Source organism: Heloderma suspectum, chromosome 2, assembly GCF_057233095.1.
Source record: "Heloderma suspectum isolate Gila_16-S chromosome 2, 16-S_ref, whole genome shotgun sequence".
In the NCBI taxonomy this organism is placed as follows: Eukaryota; Metazoa; Chordata; class Lepidosauria; order Squamata; family Helodermatidae; genus Heloderma; species Heloderma suspectum.
This window is the reverse complement of record NC_139459.1, coordinates 394,397,587-394,419,319: the sequence shown is the minus strand read 5'-3', so window position 1 is coordinate 394,419,319 and position 21,733 is coordinate 394,397,587. Positions and strand designations below refer to the sequence as shown.

Sequence of the window (21,733 nt, the reverse complement as noted above, 5' to 3'; positions counted from 1 at the left end):
TGAGAAACCTGCCACAGGCATAGCATTTACTTCTGAGTATGCCTTACGTCAAGACTCCCCTTTCCCCTCTCCTACCTCCAGTGTTCTGTCTGTCAGGGACCAATGAGCAGGTGCCATTTTCCACCTCTCTGGCTGCATAAACATCTTCTGTCCCACCAAAAATGTTTGGGATTATGTCAGTGGAGTATAAACCGTGTGGCAAAAGTGGTGCGGCAGGTACCAACGCATCAGAAGGCCAAAGCTCAACATGGAGAGTTCCACCCCATCCCTGAGAAGCACAGATGAGATGGAATGGGATCCAGGCAAAAAAGAGAGAGAAGGAGATGCTGTCTCCACATTTACACATCTCCCCCTTGTCAGCATGGGTGCTTAGGATCCCACTGATAGAGAGATCCACAAGTGTTCCCTGGCTTCCATCCTGAGAAGACACAGCTCACAGGAAATAACTTCAGCTATGCATTTGAGCATAAAACAGCGGAGGCCTAGAGCCTCTTGACGACAATCAGCCATCTTGGCAGGAACAGCCAACAAGAAGAAGGGTTTCTTATTCCCACACCATCTTTAAGGGGCAGATGGCCCCTCCTATGAAAACTCTTCATTCGCCAGAGTCTGTTGCATGCACTTTATCACAGATCCTTACAAACACTGGCACAACACCGATAACAATAGCCCTGCAGTATTTCCAACTTGCAGGACGGTTCTGAAACACACACACACACACACACACACACATCATTAGCTGGGTACATGCGTGTAAACGAATGGACATGTCCTTCTATGTTCGGAAAGACTTCCTTCTGAGTAAACCCGCACAGGATTCTAGTATAGCTTTTCCCTCTTCCTCCCTCTCCACACCAGTGATCTATTTGTGAGGGTGAATCTCTCAGCCCTCAAATTTACCTCAGGTTTGCCTCGGTTCGGCGGTTTAGGAAGCTGCCTTATACTGACCATTGGGTCATCGAGCCCAGTATTGTCAGCACGGACTGGCAGCGGCTCTCCAGGCTTTCAGGCAGGGTGCTTTCCTCGCCCTACCTGGAGGAGCTGGGGATCGAACCTGGGACATTCTGCATGCCAAGCAGGAGCTTCCTCCCCTACCCAGCTATTGGAATGCTGACAAGCGAATGTATGCCGCTGGAGGACGGTGTCTCCAATTTCGGTGGGGCTGTGAATCCATTCTGGATTTTAGCCAGAACCAGCCGGAACTTTAAAAGGCTCTATTTGGGGGGTAGGGCTCAGCACCTTGGAGAGCTCCTTTATAGTTCTGGACGGCCCTGCCTAAAACCCAGAATGGATTGACAGCCTCGCCAAATTTGGAGCCACCAGTCTCCAGCGATGTATGCATTAACTATAACGTCTCGGGAGGAGCCGAATTTTCTCTTGTACTTCCTCCGAGTTAAACTTCAGGATTTCTGATATACCGGTGACTGTTAACCGTGCATTCTCTTACATGATGTATGTTTCTGTTATCCTCTATGACCCAAAGAATGATCCTTGGAGAAGGGATTAAGAGTGTGTGGTAGGTTTTGCTGCAGAAATGAATCACGTTCCACTCTCAGAGGCTATGTTTTTTAGATACCACAGCGTATTATTATAGCTTTCAGAGTGCAGAGTTCAAAGCTCCTGTTGCCTTCCCATATGGCGTGGCTTAGATATTATTTCCTATACCAATTCAACAACAAGAGGAATTCAAAAAACATCGGGGGGGGGGGCGTTCAGATATGTTGTGAACTCCCTGGGACATCTTCATCAGATTTTGGGATTCTTGATTTTCCACTTAGGGTGCAATCCTATGGGGATAGTCAGCTGCCTCCAAACTTAAAGTGGGCCGACTAGACAATGCAGGGTGGGAACAGCACAGAGGGGATCCTCTCCTTCGTGTTCTGGCCACCCTGCATTTGCAGCTAGGTGTTCGGCTGGCTAACTGGGGCGCCTCAGAGGGCGGGGGTGGCGGGGAGGCCAGACAGTGCATAGAAAGTGTCATGATGGTGCTTCCACGGTCCCCTCCCTGCCCCCAGGAACGCCCCCTTTTCAGCCACTCTTACAAGCGCAGAGCCGGGGACAAACTGTGCCTCCTACAAGGCGGCGGGGGAAGGGGTGGGGAGTCAGTTTTCTGGGAACTGATCTCAGAGCGCTGGCTCTGAGCTCAGTTCCCAGAAACTGAAAAATCCTATGGCTGTCTAGATGCTGTCTAGCAGCCACAGCATTGCGCCCTTCATAAATTAGCCACTTAGCAGGCATAAGATGAGTTATATGTGAATTCTTACCCTTCCAAATGGTGTCTGATTTCTTTCCAATGAGCTACTCATTTCCAGTGTCAAGTTTGTCTGATCAGAGCACTGGAGACACGGCCTTCTAGAGACATAATGAAATTCAATAAACAAAAAACCTTTAACATGTGTTATGGGGTTTCCATATTCAGTACTGCTCCAAAACACCATGAAATTACAGCAGATAAAGGCCACGCCCTTTACAGACACATTGTTTAGGCGATATGCTTATGATACGATCTCCTATGCTGTGGTTAGTTAAAGCTTCATCACAACCTTGGAGCTGGAGGGCTCTCAGTGGCAGAGTGGTGGACCGAAGTCCCAGAATTGTCTGTTCACATGGAGTCCATACAACTGAAGCTATACAACCTTCCAACTGCCAACCAATTCAATTTATGTGGAATAATAGGAGTTGGAAGGCAACTTGAAGGTTATCTAGTCCAATCCCTTGCTACAGGTAAAGCATTTTAAAGCATCTTTCCTTTAACCCAATTGAGGATGCAGGACAAAGACTAATCTTGAGCTCTTCCTGGTGCATAGGGGTAGCAGGATGTTGTGTACCATTATGCGCTTCAGCTTTGGAGCAGCATTGTAGGACTCATTACCTGTGCCAGGGCCCAGCTCTGCGATATGCAACCCGTGATTCCCCCACCTCGACTTCTAGACTTTTGAATATGTGCAGCATGGAATTTCCTCCTAAAACAGTCAACAGAACATTTCGTTCAGTAGGTTTCCAGACCAGACAGTGTATTTCCTTGCCAGGTTCTGAGCCCCCCAAATGTGATTATTTGTTTTTAAAGAGCAGACCCATAATAAAGAATAGAGAACCAGTTTTTATATGTACTGCTGGTTCCTTTGTCATACCTCATCTTGAAATGTGTTCCTCTCCAAGATCTGTGGCCCCTTCCTCTCAAGGTACCCTCCGCCCCACGCAGGTGACTTTATGATGGACATCAAGATTTCAATGGGAGATTAAGAAGAGAAATACTACATAAAGTACGTGCAATTGTTCAGAGTCCATTACACACATCGCCTGACCTAATTACTTACCTAATAAATGGTAAGATCTTTTAGTAAATGGCCAGTTACTTCAGTCCTTCTCTATGACTTACATTGGATTAAGTTTGGAATTTGATTATACAGTACAGGGCAGTATCGTACGAAATCCGAAGTCTGAATCTTTCCCGTGTCTTGAATGGTGTTGGTTACCAGTTCGTTACTTGTAAGGTGCACTGATGGCTTCAGTACCATGATTGCTTCAGTTACATAGACTCCATGTCTCTATTCTGACGGACGGACAAATCTGGGACTTGGGCCTACCGCTCTGCCACTGACAGCTATCCACTCCAAAGTAGTGGCAAAGCTGGAACTAACCGCAACATACATACTACTAAATAATGCATCTCTTAGGGCGTGATCCTGAGTTTGGATAGGCGGCCGCCTCCAAACTCAGAGGCGACCACCTATCCAATGCAGGGCAGGAGGAAAGCATTGGGGACTGTCCCTCTGTGTTTCAGCTGCCCCGTATTCATGGCTAGACAGCCGATTTGGGCTGTCTAGCCGCGGGAAGGCAGAGCAGGCTGGGGGTGGGGGCAGACGCTGGCTGATGCATAGGAAGCGTCGGAATGGCACTTCTGCCCTCCCCGCTCCGGCACACCCCCAGGAACGCTCCATTTTTGCTGCTCCACACTCCTCCTCTGAGCGCGGGGCCGTTCTGTGCTGCCTACGAGGCAGCACGGGAGGGGGTGGAGGTCGGTTCTCAAGGAACCGACCTCGGAGTGCGGGCTCTGAGGTTGGTTTCCAGGAACCGACCTATCCTACGGCCATCTAGCCGCTGACGAGTGGCCATAGGATTGCGCCCTTAAGGGTGCAGCCCTTGATAGCTGTACTTTCCTGCCATTTTGGTGCGTTAGGGCGTAATCCTATCCAGATAGGCGGCTGCCTCCAAACTCGGAGGCGGCCGCCCATCCAATGCAGGGCAGGAGAAGCACGGAGGGGATCGTTCCCTCCACACTTCTCCTGCCCTGCATTTTCAGTTAGACTGCCAAGTGTGGCTGTCTAGTCACGGGAGGGTGGTGTGGGGCAGGGCGCTGCCTGACAACACATTGGATACGTCGTACAGGCATTTCTGCCCTCCCTGCCCCGGAACGCCCGCAGACACGCCCCTTTTTGGCCACTCCACGCTCCTCTTGTGAGCCCGAGGGACGGGCCTGTTCCGCACTGCCAGAAGTGGGGGGAGGTCAGTTGTCCAGGAACTGATCTTGGAGTGCAGGTTCTGAGGTCAGTTCCCAGAAAACAAGATATCCTATGGCCGTCTAGCAGCCATAGGATTGCTCCCTAAGTGAACATGGAAAGCTCTTAAAACAACCTGTTATATCAAATGTTTCTTTGTTTATTTAATAAGGTGTGTCCCTTGTGTGTTTACTCTGATGTGAGCTGGAAGCTCATTACAAACTCTTGAGCATTTATATGGTTCCTTGCCTTTGAGTACACTCTGATGTGATTTTAGGCTTCTCCTGTCACTGAAACTCTTTCCACACTCTGAGCATTTATAGGGCTTCTTCTCCCTTGTGTGAATTCTTTGATGGGATTTAAGGTGTGAACCATGGCTAAAGCTTTTTCCACACTCTGCACATTTATAAGGCTTCTCCCCTGTGTGGTTTCTTTGATGTACGACAAGACTTATGCTCTGGCTGAAGCTTTTCCCACACTCCAAACATTTGTAAGGTTTCTCCCCAGTGTGAATTCGTTGATGTGTTTTAAGGACTGACTTCCGGATGAAACTTTTTCCACAGTCTAGGCATTTATAGGGCTTTTCCCCTGTGTGGGTTTTTTGATGAAAGGCAAGGCTTTGACTATGAATGAAACCCTTACCACACTCTGAGCATTTATAGGGCTTCTCCCCTGTGTGCATTATTTTGTGTGATTTTAGGCTTCTGCTATCAATCAAACTCTTTCCACACTCGGAGCATTTGTAGGACTTCTCTCCTGTGTGGATTCTTTGATGCAAGTTGAGGTGTGTGTTGCGATGAAAGCTCTTCCCGCATACAGAACATTTATAGGGCTTCTCACCTCTATGGATTCTGTGATGGGAGTTAAGGTGTGACCTTCTACTGAATTGCTTTCCACACTCTGAACATTTATAGGGCTTCTCCCCTGTGTGGATCCTTAGATGCAATTTAAGATATTGACTTTGGCGGAAGCTCTTTCCACACACCAGACATTTACAAGGATCCTCTCCTGTGTGAAACCTTTGATGCAAGTTAAGGTCTGAGCTGCGACTAAATTTCTTTCCACAGTCCAAGCATTTATATGCTTTATCTTCTGTGCGATTTCTTTGAGGATTAGTAAGGTTTATCAGCTGACTGAAACGCTGTCCAAACTCAGGACATTTCAAACGTTTTTCCTTGTTGTTAATATTGCTTTTGCTTTCTTCACAATATTCTTCTAGTATTGGAATGTCAAGGAATTCATCCCCTTCAAAAGCAATGGATTTTGTCTGTTTTTCTTCAGTTTTTGTTCTCTGTTGTTCACCATCTTTATTGCTCTCCCTCCCATCATCTGAAGGAATCAAAACAAAAATCTGATCAGGAAAGAACAGATCTTCAAATCAGAGAATAAACCCAATGAACTGCTGTTGGTGAGAGTGTTGGACTGGGAGCCAGGAGATCTGGGTTCTAGTCCCCACTTGGCCATGGAAGCTCACTGGGTGACTTTGGGCCAGTCACAGACTCTCAGCCCAACCTACCTCACAGGGTTGTTGTTATGAGGCTAAAATGGAGAGGAGGAGGATCATGTACGCCACCTTGGGTTCCTCAAAGAGGAAAAAAGGCAGGATAGAAATGTAATAATAAAAAAATAAAAATTATATCTATCTATATCTATATCTATATCTATATCTATATCAAAGCATCATTACAATAATAGAGTAGTAGCAACTGTTTCTAAAACATAATATAGCTGGCACAACAAAGAATCCATTTGAATTATTTTACATGAAAACTATTATTATTATTATTATATTTATATCCTGCCTTTTCCCCAATACTGGGGAAAAGGTGGGATATAAATATAATATTATTATTATTATTATAATATTTATATCCCGCCTTTGTTGTTATTATATTTATATCCCACCTAATGTTGCAAAGGCGGCTTTACAACATTAAAACTTGTACAGTTAAAACCTATAAATAAAAGTATACAGAAGTTAAAAGCTAAAAATTTAATTAAATTGTCAATAGTATTACAATTGTATAAAATATCAAAATGTTAAAAGACAACAAGAAATATAACCATAGTATCTGTCCGTCGTATTCTCATAGGTCCAGACAGACTAGCTATCCCCAAAGGTCTGCCAGAACAAAAAGGGTTTTACATGTCTGCGCGTACCTATCAAGGAGGGTACCGCTCACACCTCCCTAGGAAGGGAGTTCCAGAGCCTTGAGGCAGCCACTGAAACATTAAATGCATTACAAAATCAACAGGATCAACAATTAAAACAGAATGGATTGGATCCAAACTTCATCTTGTTTAGAGTAGACCCACTGAAATCAAATGGGGCTTAAATTAAAACTTTCACTATAATTTCAGTTGGTCTTCTGTAAGAATGACTAAGTCTAGACTGAAGGCAGAGTCAAGATCAGTCAGGTTAATATGAGTGGCAGCAAGGTCCTTAAAACTGCAAAGGGCAAGAAATAGCAGCTAGATTTCTTATAAGTGCCATTTTAAAAAGTGCCGGCTGCAGAGGAATCAGAATGGTCTTACTGAAGTGTAGCAGAGAGGCCATCAACATAGATTCTGGGAGTTTCCAAAAATTAAAATAGTTTGTGGTTGGGGCTTATACACAACCATAACTCACACCATCAGAGATCATACTGGGACTCTGAACAACAAAACTGATTTCCCCCTTCTAGCCAGGATAGTCACTAGCATATTTATTTATTTAGGTACTGAAAATATGCATATACCACTCTTCATCTTGTTTTAGCAGGACATTTCACAAAATGTAGAATGCTATGACAAATATTTGCCACAGAAGTCTTCGCATTCTAGTTTATGCCTCTTAGAATCACAGAATCATAGGGTCGGAAGGGGCCTACAAGACCATTGAGTCCAACCCCCTGCTCAGTGCAGGAAGCCCGATGCCCAGGCGGTCTCCCATCCAAGTACGAACCAGGGCTGACCCTGCTTAGCTTCCCAGATGCGGGACTCCTGCGCCAACCTTCATAAATACGCTCTGCCGAGCCACAGTTTTCATAAAGGAGCAAATACGATATCAGAATATATAGGGCTCAGCTCCTTGGAGAGCTCCTTTAGAGTTCTAACTGGTTCTGACTGAAGCCAAGGGGTGGATTCACTGCCCCACTGACATTGGAGAGCCTCGGCTATTGGGCGGTATAGAAATGAAATGAATGAATGAATGAATTGGAACCACCTGCCTGCACTGCTCCAGCTTTCCCAAGAAATGGAATGGCAGGGTGGGGACAGAGAGAGGAAATGCCCCCACTCCGCTCACATCCCTTTGCCTCTCTGGGAAGGCAGGCGGTGGCATTAGCCCTTAGCTTCTCTCTCTCTCCCCAGTGGAGGCCGGCAACTCTGATTTCAGTGGGGCTGTGCATCCATTCTGGGGTTCAGTCAAAACCAGTCAGAACTCTAAAGGAGCTATCCAAGGCTCTGAACCCATATTATTGTTGTTGCTGTTGTTGGTGTTGTTATCAGCATCATCATCATTTACATTTCTGTACTTGCCCATAGCTGAAGCTCCCTGGGCAACAAACAGAGATCGACGGGATTGAGTTCAGCACCCTGGATGGCTCCTTTAGCATTCTGACTGGTTCTGACTGAAACCCAGAACGGATTCACAGCCCCACAGACATTGGAGCCACCGGCCTCCTCAGTTATTGACCACTGGTTATGGAGGCACTGCTGACTGGTAACTTTCCTGGTCTCCCCTCAGCCTCCTCAGGACTTTTCTTCTTTTTCTAGGTCCCTCAAAATCTCCCTGCAGTGGCTTATCAGGGCCAAAAAGGGCTGAGAAGCTACTATTCTATCAGGGGGCTGCACTCACACTCCATTCTATTCCCCCGTCCATCCCGCAAAGTATTATTTTAGTTAATTATTTTTGTGTAAATAGCGGCTACAGTTATATCTGCATTGTACTCTCTAGTCATTTATAAGAATGTAAGAAGAGCCATGCTGGATCAGACCAAGGGTCCATCTAGTCCAGCATTCGGTTCATACAGCAGCCAGCCAGCTGTCGACTGGGAACCCACAAGCAGGACATGAGTGCAACTGCACCCTCCCGCCCATGTTCCCCAGCAACTGGTGCATACTGCCTCTGATCCTGGAGGTGGCATAGCCATCAGGACTAGCAGCCATTGATGGACTTTTCTACTAGGAACTTGTCCACCCCCCTTTTAAAGCCATCCAAATTGGTGGCCATCGCTACATCCTGTGGAAGTGAGTTCCATAGTTCAACTCTGCGCTGTGTGAAGAAGTCCTTCCTTTTATCTGTCCTGAATCTCCTACCAATCATCTTCATGGAATGACCTATGGATTTTAGTATTTTGAGAGAGGGAGAAAAATGTATCCCATTGTTTCTGTACTTACATTTCCACATTTGTCTGGTAAATCCCCCCACCCCATCATTACTATTTTCCCATTTATACACAGCTCCCATATCTCACTGCTGAGTCTGCATGGCTTCATCATTCGTCCCTAAACAAACTTTCCCAGTTTGTTTCCTGACACTGGTCAGCACTATAAGATCACTGGAGCGAGATCAAATCTGATCCAAATGTTGGGATTATTTTGTCAAATAAGAGAGCAATCTGAGGTGGCTTTCCATCCTTTGGGACTTCTTCACAAAGCGCAGAGTTAAACTATAGAACTCGCTACCGCAGGAAGTAGTGATGGCCACCAATTTGGATGGCTTTAAAAGGGAGTTGGACAAATTCCTGGAAGAAAAGGCTATCAAGGGCTACTAGTCCTGATGGCTGTGTGCTACCTCCAGAACCAGAGGCAGTGAGCCTATGTAGTCCAGTTGCTGGGGAACATGGGCGGGAGGGTGCTGTTGCGCTCATGCCCTGCTTGTGGGTTCCTGGTCGACAGCTGGTTGGCCACTGTGTGAACAGAATGCTGGACTAAATGGACCCTGGATTTGATCCAGCATGGCTCTTCTTATGTTTTTATGACCACTAGTTTTAAATACATTGCCTTGTGGGCTTCAGGTGTAACACAGTCTCCCAGGAACACCAAACAATCATTGTTGTCCTCAATGACTTCCCCTCAGTGCACCGATGAAGACAAAGTATAGCTGCAATTCCTCCTTCCAGGTTGTACCGACCAAAGGAAAGAGGGAGACTTACCCAGAGAAGACAGATTCCCATAATTTTCCTCCATGACATCCCTGTGCAGAGCCCTCTGGCCTGGATCCAGAAGAACCCACTCCTCCTCCGTGAAATGCACAGCCACCTCTTCAAAGCTCACCAGACCCTGACAGAAGAAACAGACATTTTGTCCTAGCAGCTGACATAACAATAAATGAAGACAGTAAAGGTGAATTGGCTGGAGGTCCTTGTGCCAGATACAAGGATTCCTCAGTAATGTGCAAAGCTATCTTACTCTGCAGCTTAGACTGAAGGAAAGAAACAGATCCTTTCAGGCCAGGCCAGGGAGATTTCCAGGGGACCCTTGATGATCCTTCCCTTACCTGATCTGATTGCGTAGCAACCGTACGTCTGCCACCCCAAAGGGAACAAGGCCTAGAAGGAACCCCTGGTATCATTTCACCCTCTCTGAGTGTCATTCCATTTCCTAAGAGAAAGACAAAGAAGGTGGGAGAGTATTATATAATTCAAGAACACTTTACAGTTTAGTTCCTTGAGTGAAATCGTTGTTGTTGTTGTTACCATCATTATTAATCCTCCCAATAACCAACATTTCTGGGTAGATTAAATACAGTTTTAATCAATCTTTCTCTACATTGTCTCTGAGTAAATGTCAAAGTACCGCTTTGGATGTTTGTAGTCCTAATCTATTGAAACAAAACTCCTTTTTAAGACAGCAATCCTATGGCCACCAGACACTGTCTAGACAACCATAGGATTTTTCAGTTTTTGGAAAATGAGGTCGTCCAACGTCAGTTTACAGAAACCATGTTTCCCGCCTCCTCCACTGCCCCCTCATAGCTGGTGTGGTTCTCTCCGCCCCACCAGCATCTCTGTGCTCATAAACAGAGCATGGAGGGGGTGAAAAGGGGGCGGTCCTGGGGGCCAAGAGGTGAGGAGACTGTGGAAGCCACTTTAGATGGCTTCCTATCAGGTCTCTGGGCGGCTTCCCTCCCCCTCCCCGACAATGCTAGCCATAAAAGCAGGGCAGCTGGAGCACGGAGGAGAGGATCCCCTCTGGGCTCTGCTTGAATTGCATCGGATAGGCGTCAGCCTCCAAGTTTGGAGGCTGACGTCTCTCTCGATAGGACTGTGCCCTAAATATGTTAGAGAGGCTGGAGAGAAATATCTCCTTCCACACAGGCCCAAGGGACACATCAAAGCAGCCCATAGATTCCAGGCTCAGTTGGGAGAGAGAGACCTTGTTGAGAGGTGGCCCATTTCTCCTTACCCAGTGAGATGGCCTCTTCGTAACCATCCTGAACCATCCAGCTGACCAGTGGCCTCTGTCTGGGGTCTGACGCAGCGCCCTCTGGTGCAGGGAGATCTGTGGCCACGTCTGGAGGCTCTTGCACCTGAAGCAGGACTGAGGTGCCCTGGAGGGAAGGTAGAAGAGAGATTAGGAAAGGAACAGGGCAGGCCAAAGCCAAGGGGAGCATTTCCCAATCTCTTTGAACTTGGGCTGCCTTCTAAATTTATCCTACCTCCCAAGCCCCACAACACACTTGCAGATATGTCTTTGGCAGGTGAGCACATCTATGGATTGGGCCGAATTGGACCCTAGAATTAGAAGAGGACTAGGACTGGGCATCTCAAACTGCCTCCCAGATGTTCCCAGTGTCTCCGCAAGTTCTAATGTTAGTATAGCAGACAGCCAACATCATATTGCCCCTATACAAATCTATAGTGTGACCACACTTGGAATAATGTGTACAGTTCTCGTCACCACACCTAAAAAAAAAGACACTGTAGAGCTGGAAAAAGTGCAGAAAGGGCAACTAAAACGATCAGGGGGCTGGAGCAATTCCCCAATGAGGAATAGTGATAATGGCTGGGACTGTTTACTCTAGGAAAAAGGTGAGTAAGGTATAAAATCATGCCTACGTGGAAAAAAGGGGTAGACAGACGTTTTTCTCCCTCAGAATACTAGAACCCAATGGGGCCATCCCACGAAGTTGAATGGTGGGAGATGCAGGAGAGATTAAATCCAGCACAAAACTTCTTTACACAGGACTTAACTGAACTATAGAATTTGCAACCACAAGACACAGTGATGGTCACCAGCCTGGACAAATTTAAAAGGGGACTGGAGAAATTCATGGAAGATAAGGCTATCTTCATGGAAGATAAGGTTACTAGTCATGACAGCCATGTGCCACCTCCAGTATCAGAGGCAGTATGCCTATCTATATACACCAGTTGCTGGGGAACATGGGCGGGAGGGTGCTGTTGTGCTCATGTCCTGCTTGTGGGTTTCCCACGGGCAGCTGGTTGGCCACTGTGTGAACAGAATGCTGGACTAGATGGACCCACAGTATGGCTCTTCTTGTGTTCTTAAATGTTAATCCTGTCCTGTTCAAAGGAGAATCCCATCCTTCTCAGGAACTTCACAAATCACGTCAAGTGTCTCCTAAGGAGGGCCCTCAGTGGAGTAGGGGCTGGGACAACGATTCCTTGGATGATATCCAGTCCCTGGGAATGATCAGGATGAAATGCTCTCACCTGCTCTCCCTTCTTCATCTTCTCTGCCTGGCTGAGGAGGAAACCTTCTGCCAGGGCCACCGCCTGGGAACTGGTCTCTGCTTCACACTCCCTGACCCAGCTCTCCATCTCCGGGGGCAGGACGGCCAGGAACTGCTCCAGGACCACCAGGTCCAGCATCTGAGCTTTCGTGCGTCTTTCTGGCTTCAGCCACTGGCGGCAAAGGTGGTGGAGTCGGCTGCAGGCCTCTCGGGGCCCCTCGGCCTCCTGGGAGCAGAACCCCCTGAAGCGCCGGCACTCTGCATCTGAGTTGGTGTTACTCCCACCCAGGTTCTCCTGCACTCTTCTTTCCCAGAGATCCGCACTGCGCCCAGTCCAAATGCCACAGGGGCCACTTCCTCCCTCATGGCCAGCTACGTGTTGCTGTTCCATCTTTACTTCCCGCTCCATCTTAGCCTCCAGCAGGCCTCGAAGGAACTCCTTCCTCCACTGCCAAATTCTTCCCCGAAGCAAGGACTGGCTGAATCTGGGGCAAAGAGACCACGTCTCGCAAAGGCCTCACGTCCTCCTCTGTGCAGGTAGTAAACACCCCAAGCAGCAAGATGCTTTCCCGAGCCCCTCCCCTGCCCACGACAGCTGTCTCTTTCCCCCTCTCCCCCCACCCCAAAGTCATCTACCAGATCCCTTTCACATTTCCAGTCCTAGGCTACCCACACAAACTGGTTGGAAGCCCATTTCATCGCTTCCAAGTTCACAGTCGCCAAGACGGTGCAGCCAAGACCCTCTCTGGCTTAGCAGAGAGGAAGAAAAGAACGACAAGGTGTGGGTCACCTAAAAAGGCCGCTTTCTCTTGGAAGGGTGGGACGTCAGGCATCCTCTCCCACTGATCCACAGCTGCTTTCCTGCTTTTCGTTGTCCCCTTTCAGTGACTGTTGTCCCCTTTCATTTCTCCTGCTCTCCCCTCGCATCTCCCTGCCTGCCAGTCCTTGGGCTCCCTTTGCACCAAAAATGTACTTTGCATCCGCAGGATGCTTTGGAGGGGAGGGTTCTGCCCAGTGATGGAAGAGGAAGTGGCCATTTCAGCGCCTTTCTAGGCATCCTGACTCTCTCCCATTAACCCTGATGGTTGGGCGAGCTGGGCTAGGGTGGAGAAAGGCAAACAGATACCAGCAGGGCAGTGAATCCGCTCTAGGTTTCAGTCAGAACCAGCCAGAACTCTAAAGGAGCTCTCCAAGGTGCTGAACCCATTTTGGGGATGCCTCCTTTAGAGTTCTGACTGAAGCCCAGAGCAGATGTATAACCCCACTGAAATACCAGCCACCAACCTCCACTGGGGACCACAGTGCTAAACTCCTGCAGGCAGGCAGAAGAGAGGGAGGGAGAGAGAGAGGGAACGGAAGAGAGGGAGAAAAAGCAGGCAGCTCTTCCTGGGAAGAGGGGATGACAGTGTGATTTTATTTTTTTCATGTTGTCTTCCCTACATCTCCTTACATCTACATATATTTCCCTTAAATAGTTAAGTTTATATCTTACTTCTAATATCACTTTTATTAATTCCTCTCATTTCTTAAATCCACCTTTACTTGATTTTTGTCAATGAAGATGGCTTCCCTCTATAACTTCTCTCCCTGCTCCTAGTAGATAACCTTGGGGACTTCAGGCGCCACAATGAACTCTTGTTTTCTTTGCAATGTAACAAATGTGGTGTGAAAAGAAATAGAATGCAACGTTTGACCCTGAATACAAGCCTGGATTGTAAACATCCCAAAACATTTAAGGGTCCATTGAGAACATCATGAAATGTGGAAAGGTTAACTTTTAACCATTCCATGTCATGTGCATATGAAGTATTCTAGCCCAGGTCAGGAAGGGGAGGTGTGAATGGAGAATGAATGATTTTATTGCAGGAAGGCCAAATGGGGGTGCTCGGATATGTGCTGAAGATTGCCAAAGTATCAGTTACAGAAGATGGAAATGGGCCAATAAAAGAGGACGGCACGTTATGACCACAGGAGCAACCTTGAGAAATGTTGGGGGGTCGGAAGGAGATGTCAGTCCGTCTTCAACAAACATCAATCCTGGAAATTAGGAACATGATGTATTCAGATCATACTGAACCCGTCTTTGATCTCATGAGCCCCAACAAGGGAAAAGGGTATAAAACCTCTGAATCTGCCAGTGTTCAGGAGGGGCGTGGTTGCATCTGGACTGTTTGTATGTGCACATACCAACAGTACCCTCGATGCACGGGACATGTATTAAGTGCTCTGGCCAAGTACTTGATAGCGTGTGGTGAGTATGTGTTGGGTAGAATTCAGGGAAAGGATTTTACTGTCCGGGGCTTAGATAAGGCGCAGTTATCTTTGTTCTGACATACTTAACCGTTTGGGTTTGGGATATAAGACAGCAGGCTTAGGATTGGGCTTGGCTGACACTGTATCACTGTTGCCTCAGTGGGTTTTGGTATATACCAATCTGGAGCTGAGCAACAAACAGGGACTAACTGTATATTTAGTCATTTAATGCACTACATTGGGGTAACAATGTTTTGACCATGAAGGGTGCAACTTCTTGAGGACTGTTTTGTGTGAAGCTCTTGCCTAAGAGGCGCGCAACCTCTTAAGCTTCAGAGAGCATGCAACTCTTTGGGGAGGTTCTACTTTTGCTTATTTCTTTTATTTCAGTAAATCTCCTTTTCTTTCATCTACATTGGTTGTGTGCGTGTTCTCCTCCTCCTCATAAGATCCCAAACCTCTCAGCTTGATCACCTGAGTGGTCCTGGGTAAATTGAAATCACAGGGACAGCTATTCAAGTTTTGTTCAACTTTCCTGCTGCTTCATTTTTGAATTCCTATGGAGTGGGCCTTTTTGGTGGTGGCTCCCCATTTATGGAATAATCTCCCTGACGAGGCCCGCCTGGAGCCAACAATGTCATCTTTTCGGCACCAGGTTAAAACTGCCCTCTTCTCTCAGGCATTTGGCAGCGTATAATGAGTCTCTTGATTGTCTCTGGCTGATTGTTTTAAATATATGTTGTTGTTGTGTATGTGTTATTTGTTTTATGTCATTATGTGAATGGTTTTTATATTTTATATAATGTATTTTAATGGTTTTTAATTTCTGTGAACTGCCCAGACAGCTTTGGCTAATAAATGAAATGAAATATAAAGTAAATTATTTTTGCACTCTGAAAACTAACCAAGTCATGTCAATGGCATTAACAGGGGCCAGCAGGAGCCAGGAAGAGGCATTAATTCCTCTTTGAGCCAACTTATATGAGTCCACCCTTATTATAATGATTTGTCTGCCGATGAAGGGCTACAAAGCCCTGCAGCCTACAAGTGTCTTGTTAACTTGCAAGCAAGCTGCCTTTCCATCTTTGCTGGTAAAGATGACTTTTTTTTCTTTCTACCATCCAAATAGGGCCTACGAGGGTGTTCTATGATGTACTTCAAATATAGTTTATTTTGTGTAGCAGAAGCCATTACAAAAACAGAACACATCAAAGACAAAGAACAGAGTAAAACACATTGGTCAGTTAAAATAATAATAAAACTGAGCGTTCTGAGAAAGAAAGGATTGCTCATCAAGACATTGTGACTTATCACAAACTTTCCCCCTTAAAATTGCTGCTTTAAAAGCAAAGCAGGGCCACCTTTTCAGAAACATGAGGGGACCTGTCCCCAATAAAAATAATTAAATAATTAAATACCTAACAGATCTGCCTAGTGGCAGGTTTAAATCTCTAAACAAGGCTGTTCTTAAGTCCTCATAAATTGGGCAAGCAAGTAGATAATGAGGGTGTTTCTATGATATGTCATCTTGCCCTTCAGTTACTCAAAAGGTTAACCTCGAAAGGACTAGTGTTCATCAGAAATATGTAACACCTGCTCCTCTGGCTGCTAAAACACCAGACTTACCTCCTCCTTCTAAGCCAACTCCTTGTAAACAGTCACACCTACTCTGGATGACTCAATGGAAGTGCAAATGATTAACTCATTCAACTCCCTCCCTAAGAAAGAATATGTGGATGTTATCCAATATATATAATGAGATCGGCCTCGGAAGGCGTTCTGTCTGTCCCATCAGCCAGGACAGGTAGGCTGGTGAGGCCTAGGGAGAGGGCCTTTTCTGTGGTGGCCCCCACTCTGTGGAATTCCTTCCCTAGTGACCTCCGCCATGCCCCCTCCTTGATGAGCTTCTGCCGGGCTTTGAAAACCTGGCTGTTCAGGTGGGCATTTGTGGTGGGTCAGGGTTTTTAAGAGCAATGTTGTTTGGTCGATTATGTTGTATTTGGTGTTGTTACTTGTATGGTACACTGGGTAGAGTGGCCGGGTAGCTAGCCAGATGGGTGGCAAATAAATAAATAAACAAACAAATAAATTTATTTCGAGGCTGGAAGGCCTTAAAAAAATTTCAAGGCTGGAAGGTCTTAAGAAGATTTTAGCATCCATCTATACTACAGCAAAAACACTCATGACTCTGGTTCCCTCTAATGAGAAATTTCAGGAAGACAATTCTAAGATCAAGGAGCTCTCAGATGCACTTTGAGTGATAAGTGGGGGTGAGAAATCACCTCAAGTTTCTGCACAGTGCGCTGATCTCCTGCTGCTTCTGGAATAATGATCCTGAACTTTTTTCAGTCCAAACATGCATAAGATTGCACCCTTAAAAAGAATAGCCTGTTGGGGTCAGCTCGAGTCAGTCGGTGACATGGGGTGGGAGTTACTTATTTATTATGTTTATGTCCTGCCTTTTTTTCTCCTTGAGGAACCCAAGGCGGCGTACATAATCCTCCTCCATTTTGTCCTCACAACAACAGCCCTGTGAGGTGGGCTGGGCTGAGAGTCTGTGACTGGCCCACAGTCACCTGGTGAGCTTCCGTGGGACTCATGCTGAAGTCACCCCTGGTCAGACCCCCGACTGAATCCCCCCGCGGCTGGGCTCTGCTGTCTGCCTGAACAATCACTCGCACAGCCCGGCTTCCTCCTCTGGATTCGAGGTCTCCCTCCAGAAAAATGTTCTCAGATTGGTTTCCTCTTTTCCCAGCTCAGAGCACAGCCGGCCACCACTAATGCCCAGCGTGGTGCAGTGGCGAAAGTGTTGGAGTGGGAGCCGGGAGATCCGGGTTCTAGTCCCCACTCGGCCACGGAAGCTCACCGGGTGACTTTGGGCCAGTCACAGACTCGCAGCCCAACCTACCATACAGGGTTGTTGTTGTGAGGATAAAATGGAGAGGAAGAGGATAATGTAAGCCGCCTTGGGTTCCTTGCAAGAGGAAAAAAGGCGGGGTATCAATGCAATAAGTAATAATAATAATAATAATAATAATAATAATAATAATAATAATAATACATGTTAGAAATAAATAACTCCCACCCCATGTCACTGACCAACTCTAGCTGACCCTAACAGGCTACTCTTTGTAAGGGTGCAATCTTATGCATGTTTAGACTGAAAAAAGTCCTCCGGTTCTCAGCATCTGTCCAGCCAGGGATGCTGGCTGGGGCCTGCTGGGAATTGTAGGACTTATTTTTCCTGCCTAAACATGCATAGGATCGCGCCCTAAATCTCCTGGCCAATCGTGTTCCTTATGGAACAGGCCAGTCACCTTTGCCGACCCATTCGAGGGATCCAAACAAAGTTCTCGTTTCTCTCCTTTTGTTTTAAACCTTGGAGCCTTGCCTTCATAAGCAATCCAACTGTTTTAGGCCGAACACACAGCAACAAAGCTAGGCTTCTGGCCTACTCAGGCTAGATCCGCACTGCTGCTTTATAGCGGTATTGAAGTGCACTGATAGCTGTTGGGGCACCTTGCACATTCGACATGTCACTTTTGTAGTGTTATTTCCAGCTTTTTATTCCACATTATCCAAAATACCACAAATATATTTTCTTATGTTCATATGCTTTCTAGCATGTAACTGAGGCCAGACCTACGCCTTGCATCATATAATTACGAGCCCATCGTAATTATAAGATGTCATTGTGTGTCCTATGAGGTATAAACGCACAAGAGGGATATAGCGTTACCTCGATGGGCTCGTAATTATATGATGCAAGGCATAGGTCTGGCCTCAGTTACATGCTAACATCACAGAAGTCACAGAAAGCATATGAACATAACAAAATATATTTGCAGACAGGTGAAAGCAGTGCCCCCCCCCCAGCTCCTTACTTACTGAGATTTCAGGCCCAATTCTATATATGTTCAGGCAGAAAAAGTCCTATGTACCGAGGTTTAATTTACTTACTGAGATTTCAGGCTCAATTCTATGGATGTTTAAAAAGGAAAAAAAGGTCCTACAACTCCCACTATTCACCAGCCAGCATGGCTGGCCAGGGAATGCTGTGTGTTTTCGGGCTTTTTTTTTTCTTCTGACTAAACATGCATAGGATTGCACCCTTAAGAAACGGAGGGACAATAGCTCAGTGGTTCTGAAAAACGCAGTAAAGTGATTAGAAGCAGTGACCACAGTGCTGTCAAATTTAAGTTATACGTAACTGGAAAATTGCCAGTGAAGTCTAAACAGGCACCTTTGACCTCAAAAGAGGAAACGTTTAAAAGAAGTGGGAATAGGTAAAGAGGAAGCTGAAAGGGCCGCTATATGTTTTTCAAAGATGTAGAGGCAACAGCATCTGGGGACGGTGAGGTTAGCCATGTTCGGCAGTGCCCCCCTTGAATCTGATCAGCCCCATGGAGAAAATTAGTGGAAAGGCCGCTTGGGGTTGGCTAGGAGGAGGAGATGGGAAGCCTTTTCTTCCAAACACCCCCCAACTTATATGGCTTCATTCTGGGTTAGGGGAAGGTCATGGGGAGGTTGCTTGGTGAGGGCAGAGCACAGCAGCCTTTCTAGAAGGGGGAAGGGACCAGTATGAGCAAGCAAGGACTGGAGCCGTAATGCTGGTGGGTAGTGGTGGTGGGGACAGACTGTTGGCTGTCTTTCATCAAAGGTTCAGGTCCAGGTTCGTAGCTTTTAAATCCAGAATGGATTCACAGCCCCACCGAAATTGGCGCCACTGGCCACCACTGGATTTTACATTTCAGTTCACATTTCTAACTTGGATGCAGGATCACATGGCAGCCTCATCTATGCTGCTTTGAGATCCATCACAAAAGAAAGGATCATATATGATCCCAGTGGTCCATCTAGCTCAGTATCGTCTACACGGATTGGCAGCGGCTGTCCAGAGTTTTAGACAAGGGTCTTTTCCCAGCTACTACCAGCTACTACCATTCCCTATTTGGGGTGGCGGGGAGGATATAAATGTACTATATAAACAAACATGATGTTGGTTGACATTGTTGAGCTGTGATGGCCTTCAGCGTGCAGAGAACTGAACCAATTCGGCCAGGGAGGATTCCTGGTGATGTTCTCCCAAAAGTCCAGAAAGAGCTCGCTGGGTGAGCTGAGGATACACTAGTTGTCGAGATGCTGATGGAGGCTGTGTGATCCCCTTCTGCGGAGCTTTTCACTTCTTAGGATAGCCTGCTCCTGAACAGCCCGTCCCATCTCAGAACCATGGGTTGAACGAGATGATCACATGGGATCCCTTAATGCTGTGATTGTGCAAAATCTGTCTTCTCCCAGCCACTGCCTTAACACAGACCAATGTTTCTATTTCCACAGAGCCCCCAGCAGTGAAGGCAGCACACAAGGTGGGCAACGACAGCTTGAAGACCCTTGTCTGCCGGGCTGATGGTTTCTACCCCAAGGAGATCAAGACCATCTGGAAGGACAGGAAGTTCTTGGAGCAGGAGACCCTCCATGGGGGTGTTATCCCCAACTCGGATGGGACCTACCAAACCTGGCTCAGCATCCAGGTCAGCCCCAAGGACAGGGACCACTTCTGGTGCCACTTGGAGCATTCCGGCCTGCAGGAGTCCCTTGACGTGGCCTGGGAGGAGTCCAATGAGAGACTGCAGGGGAGGAAGCAGGCTGGCTCCCATGGTGAGGGGACTGCTAAACTACTTGATTTTAGACAGCAGCTGAAGAGAGGGCTGAACGTATCAATCGGCCCTCACTTCAACGAAACAAAAGTCTCCCTGCACGTGGAAAGCTGAGAGGGGTCAGGCTCAGAAGGCCTCCTCTCTGATGGAAGCCAACACAAGTGGCACTGGGGGTGCTGGGAACAGTAGTCCTAATCCCACTCCTTCTGGGAACGGATGCTCCACCAGGGAACTGGATCAGTTTTTTTGAACACCTCTTTAAAGAGGGAGGCGTAATGCCAGCGGCTGGCGAATCTTGGAGGGGAGGTGTGAAAAAACCCTTACTTTCGCTATCGTTCAAGAGAACCCCTATAGCATCTGGTGAGTTGACACCTTGCCTGGCAACCGGAATAGGCTTATCTCATAATCTTAGCTCTCTTTTTTTTAGAATAAACTGACTAGTTCCAACAACACGGGGCTATTGAGATGTAAGTTTATCGTTGTTAAGAAGGTGGGTCCAGCTACTAAGTAGTTTTCTAATTGGCTGGCTAAACCACTGACATAAAAAATGGTGGCTATCCCATCATTGGACAAAACAACCATCAGTCTCTGCTAAGGGATTGGCTTTTATTGAACCGAGATCCCCAGAAAAGAATGGTTAACTCACTCGCTCTGGAGCTTTTCCATATACCATCTATCTGGAGGCCAACATGCTCTCTCAGAACTCTCTGTATGCTCAGAAACTCTCCAAGGAGCTGGACAGACTAGGGTGCATTGGGAGGTTCATCCTGATGGGTGACAACTTATCAGTAATTCTTTTCCTGGGGAACCTTTGCAAAGAAGGGGTTCACCAGGAGGAATGTCATCTCCCCTCTCAGTCTCATAACAGGAGGGAATTCAAAAATATGGGGGATAAAACAGAGAAGACCCTACACCATGGCACCTTCTTTGGGAGCACACATAGACACAGATTGCAGCTGCAGAGAGAACAGCGATTACTCATCAGCCCCAAGAGATGATGAGCATTTTTGCCCATCTAGTTAGGGCTCTGCGGAGGGGGAGGGAAGGAGGATGGGGAGGGCTGGGGATAGCTTGTATCCCCATTTTCCCAGTCTCCTCCCCACCCAAAGAACCGCTCCTTTCCCCACCCCTCGCTTTTGTGAGCTCAGAGAGGCAACCAGTGAGGTTCTCTCCTTGCCAGCTGTGAGGGGGGGCAGGGGGCAAGGAGCTTGGATTCCTGGGTCCGAGGTTGGAGTGCTGTCTCTGACCGCAGATCCAGGAATCCAAACTATCATATCAAACTAGATGGGCAAAAATGCCCATCTAGCAAAAATGCAGAGCGGGAGGAGCAAGGAGGCAAAGACCGCCTCTGCACTTCTTCCACTCTGCATAGGATGCCCGTCAGCCTCCGAGTTCTGAGGCTGATGGGCATCCCGATAAGATTGCACCCGAAGTATTCTTACCCAGGTTGCTTGCTTGAGCTTGTTAAAGGGAGAGTGTAGAAGCGGCTGATGAGGGTTTAGGGTTCAAGAGCTTTCCGTAAGCTAGGGGCGTGGTACTGGATGATCTCCAGAGGACCTTTCTACTTCTGACACTCTGATTCTGTCTCTGCAGAGAAACGGCAGGAAGATGGGTACAGCACAGCATCCAGTGAGTAACCCCAC

At 47.0% G+C, this 21,733-nt stretch overlaps 3 protein-coding genes across 4 annotated transcripts in view; 1 reads left to right on the top strand and 2 right to left on the bottom strand.

Annotated features, from left to right (window-relative positions):
• LOC146356489 (uncharacterized) overlaps positions 1–13,151 on the bottom strand; it is a 79,692-nt gene extending 66,541 nt beyond the window's left edge. The window contains 6 exon segments of the mRNA XM_084830147.1: positions 438–559; positions 5,039–5,828; positions 9,638–9,764; positions 9,982–10,085; positions 10,890–11,034; positions 12,161–13,151. Of these exon segments, the coding sequence (XP_084686273.1) occupies positions 438–559; positions 5,039–5,828; positions 9,638–9,764; positions 9,982–10,085; positions 10,890–11,034; positions 12,161–12,589 (1,717 nt within the window). The 5' untranslated portion in view covers positions 12,590–13,151.
• The window catches only part of LOC146356487 (uncharacterized), a 44,549-nt gene continuing 33,764 nt past the window's right edge, over positions 10,949–21,733 (bottom strand). Inside the window, exon 8 of the transcript XR_014788655.1 lies at positions 10,949–11,034. The gene's annotated coding sequence lies outside the window, so the exon portion shown is untranslated. The remainder of the gene's footprint in view (positions 11,035–21,733) is intronic.
• Positions 14,032–21,733, top strand: part of LOC146356488 (major histocompatibility complex class I-related protein 1-like) — a 29,601-nt gene continuing 21,899 nt past the window's right edge. The window contains exons 1-3 of one of the 2 annotated variants that reach the window (XM_084841252.1): positions 14,345–14,431; positions 19,771–20,091; positions 21,684–21,719. In XM_084841252.1, the coding sequence (XP_084697378.1) occupies positions 14,356–14,431; positions 19,771–20,091; positions 21,684–21,719 (433 nt within the window). In that variant the 5' untranslated portion in view covers positions 14,345–14,355. Of the gene's footprint in view, positions 14,432–19,770; positions 20,536–21,683; positions 21,720–21,733 lie in introns of those variants that run through there. The other variant, XM_084841251.1, reaches the window with a different exon arrangement.